Source organism: Clupea harengus, chromosome 26 (genome assembly GCF_900700415.2).
Source record: "Clupea harengus chromosome 26, Ch_v2.0.2, whole genome shotgun sequence".
Taxonomy (NCBI): domain Eukaryota; kingdom Metazoa; phylum Chordata; class Actinopteri; order Clupeiformes; family Clupeidae; genus Clupea; species Clupea harengus.
This window is the reverse complement of record NC_045177.1, coordinates 6,136,859-6,147,704: the sequence shown is the minus strand read 5'-3', so window position 1 is coordinate 6,147,704 and position 10,846 is coordinate 6,136,859. Positions and strand designations below refer to the sequence as shown.

At 43.1% G+C, this 10,846-nt stretch overlaps 2 protein-coding genes across 5 annotated transcripts in view; one reads left to right on the top strand and one right to left on the bottom strand.

Annotated features, from left to right (window-relative positions):
- Window positions 1–235: 235 nt before the first annotated feature.
- On the bottom strand, window positions 236–2,681 carry ten1 (TEN1 subunit of CST complex). Of its 2 annotated transcripts, none has more exons than XM_012827480.3 (4): window positions 2,660–2,681; window positions 1,789–1,898; window positions 1,453–1,610; window positions 236–481 (listed from the first exon to the last, which is right to left on the bottom strand). In XM_012827480.3, exons 2-4 carry the CDS (start codon window positions 1,875–1,877, stop codon window positions 342–344), a joined length of 387 nt encoding a protein of 128 aa, XP_012682934.2. In that variant the 5' UTR covers window positions 1,878–1,898; window positions 2,660–2,681; the 3' UTR covers window positions 236–341. The 2 variants fall into 2 exon arrangements, with proteins under 2 accessions (XP_012682934.2, XP_031419962.1); XM_031564102.2 differs by having other exon boundaries at window positions 1,789–1,879; window positions 2,660–2,676.
- Window positions 2,113–10,846, top strand: part of LOC105900192 (peroxisomal acyl-coenzyme A oxidase 1) — an 18,436-nt gene continuing 9,702 nt past the window's right edge. For 2 of the 3 annotated variants that reach the window (XR_004163363.2, XM_031564099.2), the window contains exons 1-3: window positions 2,113–2,387; window positions 5,869–6,028; window positions 10,130–10,290. Coding sequence is in view for 2 of the 3 variants with exons in the window: in XM_031564099.2 (XP_031419959.1) it covers window positions 2,279–2,387; window positions 5,869–6,028; window positions 10,130–10,290 (430 nt within the window). In the remaining variant the exon portion in view is untranslated. Of the gene's footprint in view, window positions 2,388–5,868; window positions 6,029–7,857; window positions 8,019–10,129; window positions 10,291–10,846 lie in introns of all 3 variants that reach the window. The other variant, XM_031564100.2, reaches the window with a different exon arrangement.

Sequence of the window (10,846 nt, the reverse complement as noted above, 5' to 3'; positions counted from 1 at the left end):
ATCCTAATAGTCCGTACACTGCAGCCATAACATAACATCCTTTTGAACCAGCTAGAGAATGAGTTCACTTTAATGTAACTTTATTTCCAAAATAGACTTTTTACACAACATGCTTTGCACTACAAAATGTAGGCTGAATGGAAAATGCCTCCATCAAAGGAAACGTCTGTAACAGTTAATTATATTTACAATGGATCAAAAAACATTACTTACAATACGTGAGCCTTAGGTACAGTTTAATGTGCCACAAAAACCCTGTTACAAGTCTCACATTCGCCATTTCATCCAGTCATGTAGGTGTTTGTCTGTTTGTGCATTATTATTTGTAGTTTCAGTCCGTGTCAACCTGAAGTGCTTCCCTTGTTATCCTCACTCTTTTGGAAGAAGCTTCTTTGCTCGTTGATGGCTTTCTGCAACAGGGCTAAGTCCACCCCATCCACACAGTTCATCACTCTGGCTCGCAGCATCACACCGCTTCCCTCTGTAGGAACAGTACACAGTGCAGGACATTGGATCTGTTTACTGGTGGTAGAGGATACTGTTACAGACCAGAGAGCTTGTTTGCTTGTTTTAATTACCAGGAAAACTAACTTGAATTGCTAAATGTGTGTGTGTGTGTGTGTGTGTGTGTGTGTGTGTGTGTTAGGTGAGGCCTGAGAGAGAGCTTGGTCTACCAGGGGTCTGCTTCCCCCTTATCATTGGCTTTCTCCAAAGAGCTATCTAGCTTCGGCATGACCAACACAAGCCCTGGTTAAGTATACTGTTCAGTTTCAGCTTAGTCTTTTTCATTTATACACCAAGAAGGTAATCAACAAGTAATCAAGGTGTTGTCAAAGTTAGTCGTAAATTAAAGGTGGCAAGCACCGAGGGAAAGTCACACTAGCAAGGAGAATAAGACCCAGCTATTTTTTTCCTCTATGCGACTAGTTTGTAAATAAAAATCAGATTTGGGCCACCTTCATACATGTTCTTATATTGATACCTACCTAATATGCAGCCATACAACCCTGAAAAAAATGCTAAGATGAGAAGTAACGTGCTTCTTTCACAACATACAGAAGACACGGTCATCTCCATATTATGTGTCTGTATGGTGCGTCGTTGTTGCTGTTAATGACAAGTGTGGATCATGTATATGACTTTAAAATATTTTTTAAAGTGGAGCTCTGTTCACAATAATGATGATAGATACTGATTACTGTTACAAATACGCAACGTGGACCTTCAAGGTCATTCATTAGATAAAAGAAGAACAATGTTACTAATCATGACTGTTGCCAAGAAGACAGTGCTGGTGTGCTAGCAATTTAGCCAATCTGGGGGTATCCTCTGGGGCTCGGTCTGGGAGTCATATGGTCTCCAATACTTAACCTACCTATTCCAATCTGCCAAAATAAGACCAACACAGAAACCATAACATCATCTATATTTGCACATAGTTTCTCAATTTACCTTCTGTGTTTTCAATCTCTCCCAAGACAATATACAGAGCTCCACATAAGGGGTTGAACGGCTCAACACATGACGTTTGAACGCTGACTTGGTACTTTATAGAGGCGTGATGTGAGGACAGAATGGCCGTTGAGTCCTCTGGTCGGTAACAAGTCAACCTGATGATACAAAATACGAAATAGGTAAGGGCACATGACAACTGTTCAGCCCCTACAAGTATGAAAAGGTGACTGAATATATTGCAATCGTGGAAGCAAAGTGGTATTGGGATTATAGGACCAGAGGGTTCTGTAGAAACAAATAAAACAAACAGATAATATTAAATTGGACAGTTACCTTCCAAACGTACGTACAGATGTTCCGTCTGCAATGGCACTTGGTTTAAGTTCCCAAGGAAAATGATAAACCGCAGTGGCAGGAAGCATTGCTGAATTAACACGGTAGTTCTACATTCATTCATTAATTAATTAATTAATTAATTAACATTATTAATCGGTAACCTTGAGTGGACAACATACATCAGTAACTTTAAGAGGAAGCTATGTGTGAAGAAGCACAGTGAAACATTTGACATATTCTAGTTTCTTTTGAAGCGGGATTATAGAAACGATCACGTGATCAGACGTCACTCACATGTGATCTCAACTTGCAAGATCTGCTTTGGTTAGCCAACAGGCAACAAACAGACTGCCTAGTAGCTGGGTGCACTGTACTTAGCTAAGTAGCTAGCGGTCTAGTTTGGGATGCGATAAAGAAGTGACTAGCTTACGAACACGGCAATCGTATTTTTTTCTCTGAAACGTAAACAAGATATTTCAACGCTGTCATGAATCCAGATATTCAAAGAGAACGTGAAAATGCAACGTTCAACACAGACCTTCTCACGTACATTTTGGACGGTGGTCAAGAGAAGACCCGCAGGAGGAGAGAAATAGGTCAGTGCTTTCCAGGTGTCCCCCGAGTTCAGTGAAACTTTGCGTGCTTACACTAGTTTGTGAAGATTTGTTCAACTATGTATGCTTATGTTTTAACACTTATTACCAAACAAGACAAATAGCGACAATCTGTATTTGAAGGTCCAAAGAGAAGTGGTTCTTAGGGCTGAATGTAGCTTTTATTGCTAAATTATTGGCTAAGCTACCTATCCTTTTTGTCAGCGTGCGGTTTCAATCCTGCGACTTGAAACCGTTCAAATTTGATAACTTACATTACTCTTATATCCCCTCGACCGATGTGATGTGAGAGAAAAGGCCGCATAGGCGTACTCAGTCACTGTGAAGGGGTTTTCAGAAGTGCAGGTCGACCGGCCGGAAGTTTGTAATGTTTAGTGTTACCATTTTAACACTCCCTGATTCCAAAGAAAACAAAACCCTATGGAAAAACGTAAAGGTTTTTTTGCAAACTCGGCGAAAATAAGATGTGAAACAACACCCGTAGAAAAACTAGGTTCAAGGTTATCTTTATCATCCCACCAGGGGGAAATGTTTTGCAACCAGGGTTCATACAGAATACGAATGGACAAAATCAACACAATAAATCATAAAGTAGTACAGGGAGTGGAAGTCCCTACCAAGTACAAAAGTGCCAATGTGCTATGTACTGGGGAATGGAAATGCATACCATGTACAGTGTGCCAATAGGTACAATAGTGCAAGGAATGCAACCACAGTCTATTTGCCATTAAGCATATCAGTAGCACTAGGGATGAAAGAGACACAGAGTGTCTTAGTCCTACATACAGGAGCCCTTAAAACGCAGACCAGAGGGCAATAGCTCAAACTTCCTCTGGAGTGGTCCTGGCAATCCAATATAGCAGAACCCCGCCTGCCTGTTATGTCCAATGACTCCCCCCAGAGGTGTCTTGCTGGTCATATTAAAGTTGCAGTAGGTAACCTGTATAAAGAGAACTTTTTGCGATATTTGCTAAAACTGACAGTAGTGCACGAGACGGATAATCTTTGAAACAATCTGGCTCCTCTGACTCCACGTAATGCTCTTATGCACCTGGTCATTGTGTGCTTTGTTTTTAGTGGTTCCTCGTGTTTAAACAGTGATGTTTCCCCTGTTTGGTTCTCCTTGTGTATTTAAGCCCAGGCAAATAAATAGAATTAGGTGAGGGGCAGAGACACAATGAACAGAAGCACTTGGCAATGTGAACAAAAAAATCACATCACAAAACATCACCTTAGTTAATATAGTTTGATTTGAGGTACCAACTTCATATTTTGTGCATTTACTAATTAAAACATGCACTTTATGGTGGTGTGGTTGTTTTTATGGTACACTTTTTCCATTTTTAATACCTCATAAATCATCTTTCAGAGGCGCACCTAGTTGCTAAGAAAGTACTTTGACATGAGTATTCTGTATCAACATAACAATAGCACAAGTGTTCTGTACCTGGCCCCAGATGTTATCAGGTCTTAAGTTTAAGTATGCCTGAAGAGGTTTGGCAGTCTCTTCACATCAGTATCAAATGCTGGGGAGGCAGTGGTCTCTTCTCTTATACAAAAGAGAAGTAAAATCATTGTTATCAAATCTTAGATTTAGATCTGTCTTGTAATCCTGTTATAGTGTTCATTCGTTCATTCAAAAAGGTAGTTATTTAAAAATAGTTTGCATGAGATTCTTTGTATATTTTTGTCCATCAGTGGTACAGGAGGTAGAGAAGTCGTTTAGTAATCAGAAGGTTGCTAGTTCGATTCCCTGTCGAAGCGTCCTTGAGCAAGACACTGAACCCCTAATTGCTCCTGATGTGCAGTGTGCCATCAGTGTAAATGTAAAATGTGTATACATTGTAAGTCGCACATATGTAAGTCGCTTTGGATAAAAGCGTCTGCTAAATGACTAAATGTAAATGTAAATGTAAATTCCGTTCCAGGCTCTCTTTTAACTCTTCCTGATGAGATCTGCTGAGATCTGATCCTTGTGCAACTTGTACCTCAGTTTGGGCTTGCTTATTTCAGCCCTCACCTCCTCAAATTACCTCTCTGCATTGACATCCCCTTCATTATTCCTTTTACATATGAGGCCCTTAATGGTTTTGGAAATCCATGGTTTGTTGTTAGGAAGTATCATCACTACTTTTGTACGAGTCTCAAAAGGACAAGCTGCACACAACATGCCAACTCATCAATATCCAAGGAGTCTTACTGAAACCCCGACCAGTCCATGCACTCAAAAAGCCCCTGGTGAGCGAGAGAACTGTCCTTAGTCCAGACCTGGACCGGCCTTTAGTTGTCTACCCCCTCCTTACGGTATGAACACATGCCAGCGTAACGATGCGCTTCCATCACTTTGAGTGGGCGTGGCGTGGCGTGGCGTGGCGTAGCGTGTGGAAATAGCATAACAGACTAGTAGGCTATCTAGTCACTTGTCAATATATCAAAACTGTCATTCTGTTAAAGTAAGCCCAGGATTAGATACCTAACATACCAGGAACAACAACAAGCCCTTACAAGGCCATCCAAGCCTTTCTTTTTAGCAAATTAAACAACGCCATAGTCCTGCAATTTTCAAACCGTCAGAGACCACACCAAACAATCTGATTGGCCGCTGCCGGGGAAAAACGCTCCTCATTTGCATAGGATTAAACTTTCCCCAACTTTTTACGCTCGCTACGCCCCAAAGCGCTGGTCTACATCACAGTGGATTGCCTCCCAACAGAAATGAATGGGATTTAGAATTACGCTTCCAACGCTACACTGGCATGTGCTCGCACCGTTAGCGCACATCTGCACACAGGCAGAAGGTGCACAGAGTGATGATCAGAGAAACCCAGTGCAGAGAAGACTGTTCCTAGTTTCTGTCGTTTCTAGTTTCCGTAGTCCCAAGTTTCTAGTTTCTGTAGAAAATGATCGTAGAAACTGTCTCTGTAGGGATCCTTTCCATGTAGTCAGACACTTATAATTACATTATGAGCCTGTCAGTGGTGCCTAAAACATCTGATTTTAATTCTATGCAACAGATTGTGGCTATCAAATCCGTAGGTCATCGATGTGTTTATGTAAATGAACTGTGTGGTTGTTGTAAGAACAAGTTAGCTATGGTCATCTTCTGCCCAACTTGTGAAATTGGTGAAGCATTAACAAATTAACTGACTTGCTTTAACAAACCGGAACTTTCAAAAATGGTAATCCCCAGCATATAAACTGTCACTAGCACACTCTACTGTTGTATCAATTACAGCCACAATCCAAAGGCTTACTCGTGATTTAAGAGGGACACAATCTTTACAGAGATGTGAAATTATTTTTTTCAAGACAAAGCTCTTAAACTAATAGGATAATCATCTGTTTAGTCAAGCCCCAAACGCGAAAGGCAAAGTCTTTTCAGGTAAAGTGATTGATTATGCTAATAATACATTTAAACAGATGTGCTGATCTCATGTGCTGTATTTGAAAATGCACGTTTCAGAATCACTGGTTATCAGCGATGCCGATTTCCAGCAAGAGGACGCCAACTTCCTGTCTCGGAGCGAGCGGTATGACGCGGCGGTGAGGAAGAGTGCCCAGATGATCCTGAAACTCCGAGAGTATGGAATCTCTGACCCGGAGGAGATCTATGCTTATAAGAAGTAAATGAATCATTTCATGGACAATTTGGTCTCTGTTAAAAAAACATTGAAGTTTTTTTGCTTTCCTACATTGGCCTTACAATTTATATATACCTTGGTTTTGTAACATATCACACACTTCACCATTTGTTCCCATATTAGCAAACTAGTTTCAATACTCAACATTTTTCTTCAATGTTTGAGGGATAGGCTTCTGGCTACCTGTGAATTTTGTGGTGGAAGCATGGAATGTGTTGGGATTGGGTGTGTAGCAGTGTGCTGGCTGCTTTAGGCGGTTTCCTGCAGACTGATGGCGCTGTTCCACGTAATCAACAGCACATGCTCTTACGTGTGTAAGTCTCCGGTCACCACAGGACATGGAGGGCAAAGTTCAACTCCGATTAAAACTGTGTCAAAGGCCTTACTTGGTCAACCATTTGTCAGAGTGAGTGTGCATATGTACAGTATGTGCTCTTGCAGATCTCAAATATGCCGTGTCTTAAGTAATCAAAAACCTCTGCATACAAAGATTCACACGTGCCTGTTAACCTTTGCAGTGCAGCCATTTTTCTATGGAGTTGTATAAAGCTGTTGAATAGGTGATAAGTATATTATACAATATGAGTATGTTCTTGCACTGTTCTCTACAGTACACTACGGGACTTTGCTGTTGCTTTCTTGTGCTTTTGAGGGCAGGGTCACTTCATTCCCTGTGCATTTTGAATGTATGTGTGTCTGTGTGTTTGTGTCTTGTGTTTTTATCTCTGTCCGTATCTGTGTCAGTATGGTCCGAGGACAACACCACGAGGCCTTGGGTCTCCACTACGTCATGTTCTTGCCCACCCTGCGCAGCCAGGGAGACGCTGAGCAGCGCAAGAAGTGGCTCCCCCTGGCCGAGTCCTTCAAGGCCCTGGGCACCTACGCTCAGACTGAGATGGGTCATGGTTAGTCCCATTAAGGGAATTAGTGGGGGGTGTTTGGACCACGCCAATGAGCTACAGTGGGGGTGTTTGGACAACGCGTTTGAGCTACAGTGCCAAGTCCTCCCTCTGAAGATCTACCGTCTTGTAGTGTTTTTACTGCAAGCCTAATCAAACACAGCTCGTTGTAATTTATCATTCAGGTGCTTCTCAGATGTTGTACTATTGTGATGGAGTTGTCGCTAAATTCAAGGTATTTCTCCAGATGAAGGACTGGCAATCCCTGTCTATAATCCATCAGTGGTCAGACATAGTAGTGGACACTGAAAAGTAGCTGATTTGCTTCTCTTGTAGGTGCTTGACAGTAACGTTCCTGCACAGTCCCTGTAACTTAGGCTAACCAAACCCTGTGCTTGTTTTAGCATTGCCGATTGCGGCAGTCCCCGAAATGTGGCTTTTGTGTGAGTGAGTGAGAGACTTAGAGAGGTGATCAGACGGACTCCAACGTGTCTTTTGTCTCGTTTGTCCCCTTCATTCTTTCAGCCCGAGCGTCCCCCTCTTCTCCCACGCCTCCTCTCTGTTCTGTCGCTCTGTGTTGACCTAGAGTAGCCTCCGCTTGGCTCCCTTTTCCCAGTCTTACCTGAAATCAAGGAAGGATGTGTCCTTACAACCATTTCTCCTGTATAAAGAATTGACCTGGCAATGATCTGATACGTGGCTGATCAAGTTTTGTCTTGTTGTTTGTTTGTTTTGTTTTTTTTGATAAGTATATTATACAATATGAGTATGTTCTTGCACTGTTCTCTACAGTACACTACGGGACCTTGCTGTCGCTTTCTCGTGCTTTCGAGGGCAGGGTCACTTCATTGACTGTGCATTTTGAATGTATGTGTGTCTGTGTGTTTGTGTCTTGTGTTTTATCCCTGTCAGTATTGTCCAAGGACAAAACAACGAGGCCTTGGGTCTCCACTTCGTCATGTTCTTGCCCACCCTGCGCAGCCAGGGAGACGCTGAGCAGCGCAAGAAGTGGCTCCCCCTGGCCGAGTCCTTCAAGGCCCTGGGCACCTACGCTCAGACTGAGATGGGTCATGGTTAGTCCCATTAAGGGAATTAGTGGGGGGTGTTTGGACCACGCCAATGAGCTACAGTGGGGGTGTTTGGACCACGCGCTTGAGCTACAGTGCCCAGTCCTCCCTCTGGAGATCTACCACCTTGTAGTGTTTTTACTGCAAGCCTAATCAATCACAGCTCGTTGTAATGTATCATTCAGGTGCTTCTCAGATGTTGTACTATTGTGATGGAGTTGTTGCTAAATTCAAGGTATTTCTCCAGATGAAGGACTGGCAACCCCTGTCTATAATCCATCAGTGGTCAGACATAGTAGTGGACACTGAAAAGTAGCTGATTTGCTTCTCTTGTAGGTGCTTGACAGTAACTTTCCTGTACAGTCCCTGTAACTTAGGCTAACCAAACCCCATGCTTGTTTTAGCATTGCCGATTGCGGCAGTCCCCGAAATGTGGCTTTTGTGTGAGTGAGCGAGAGACTTAGAGAGGTGATCAGACGGACTCCAAAGTGTCTTTTGTCTCGTTTGTCCCCTTCATTCTTTCAGCCCGAGCGTCCCCCTCTTCTCCCACGCCTCCTCTCTGTTCTGTCGCTCTGTGTTGACCTAGAGTAGTCTCCGCAGCAGAGCCTGTGTGTGTGCATCTTGATTGCTTAGCCTTGGCTCCCTTTCCCCAGTCTTACCTGAAATCAAAGAAAGGATGTGTCCTTACAACCATTTCTCCTGTATAAAGAATCGACCTTGCAATGATCTGATCTTAATCTGATAGGTGGCTGATCAAGTTTTGTCTTGTTGTTTGTTTGTTTGTTTGTTTGTTTGTTTGTTTGTTTTTGGTGTTTTTTTTGCTTGCTTTTTTTAATTGTCTTGTTTTGTATTCTCTTTGCTGACTGTAATTCTTGCTGAGGGATGGAATGGGAGAAGGGAAGGGAGGAGAGAGAGAGGAGAGAGGAGAGCGGGAGGGGGGAGAATCAAAAACATGGCAGATTAATTCATATACATTTGAGGAAAAGAATGCTAGCACACATGTGGCCAATGAACATGATACATAACTACTAACATAAAGATGGTATAAACCTACAAAATTAATAGTGGATGAAATGGGGAAAGAGCTTCAAGTATTGTAGAACAGCTTAGTGGGTATACAGTGTGCTCGCAATGTTACTATTACAAGGGTAAGTAGAACAATGAGACTGAAAATGTCAGTGGTGGCAATTATTTACATTATGGGTAAATAGGGCAGCACAGCGTATGTAGATGTATCATGAGCGGGGTAGAATTAATGCATGACAGAGTGGTGGGGATGGGTAGGTGTAGGTTTCTGCAAGTACATCAGGTGAAGAGACTACAGCATTATCTCACAGTGGAGACAGTATAGACTGGGAGGGGAGAGAAAGAGACAAAGTGAGTGGACAGAGCTCGGCTGCCTAATATGCCTATATGTATGTACTTAATGCTTATGGTGATGGAGAACAATGTTTTCACAACCGTCGGCTGGATCTGCTTTCACTCAACGTAGCCTAACAAGGGTGGTGGTTCTCTCTAATTTACACTCAATGGGCCCCTTGCTGTTTCAGGGATACAAATTGGCCTGTTACTGCTCTTGCCTTGGAAGCTCAGGTGTGCAAACGTGGTGATTTTACTGCTGAATTATTCCTTAAATTAACCAAACGAAGTGAAGGCTGCGTTTGATTCGGTGTTATGCAGACATGGCTGTTGAGATCCAAGGCTTCCACCACAAAATTCACATCTCCTTTATCATTGCTTGAATTTTGCCTGAAGCTATATTTGAAAGACTGCTGCTAAAGACTTTGTGGAATACCAGGTGCTTTTGAAAAGGAATATTAGAATCAATGCTCAGTAATCAATTTGCATGACTAGCTCATAAGCTGTCTTTATTGCTTTTTTCCCTCTTCTCTTCTCTATTCATCCATCCATCCATCCCATCCTTTCCTCAACCCACCTTCCCATCACCTAATTTCCTGCTCACTTTTCCACTCATACCTATTATCAACTTTTTCCAATTTTCCAATTCTCCGGGCTTTAAAAAACCCACCCCCATTCCTCTCCCTCTCTCTACCCATGACCCCATAAATATTTCACCTGACCCCTGACCCCCCCCAAACCTAACTCGTTGAACCTAGCTGTGTGCACCGCGGACGCCCCGAACCCCTGGACCTGCACCTAGGGATGTTTCTGCCCACTCTCCTGAACCAGGCCACGCCTGAGCAGCAGGAGGCCTTCTTCATGCCCGCCTGGAACCTGGAGATCATTGGCACCTACGCCCAGACCGAGATGGGCCACGGTAACTCCCCCCTTACGGCTTCATTACGGTTCGCGTAGCGTACATTTTCTTCAATCGGAGGGTATACACGTGGCTCTGTGTGGACGATCGCATGTTCGCGGAACCCTCTACGTTTTTTTGGACTACGTTTGTAGCGCCACGCTACAAGATCACCAACTGCGGCCTAGAGACGTTAACACGAACAACTACACATCCACGGTGCCCGCGAGCGAGTGTAATCAAGGCCTTAACGAGCACACACACCCGCTCTCAACGGTGGATCTGCATGTCCAGACCCGTGGCGAGATGATTAGAGTTCAAATGAAGGACATATAAGATATTGTTGTCAGTTGAAAGCTCCACTGCGAGAGAGAAGTCTGTTTTAGATAACCACAGGCATTATGCATTATGAGTCTCTTAAGCAGAAACATTTGAAGACTTTCAAATGTTATTCCCTGATGGAAAACAGAAGAAAGGCTCGCGTGTTAAGCTAAATTAACCTTCACCCCTCCTAACTCCAATTAACCATATCCCAAGGCCCCTTTCTCTTGGGTGGAATGTGTTCTGGTCGGCATGT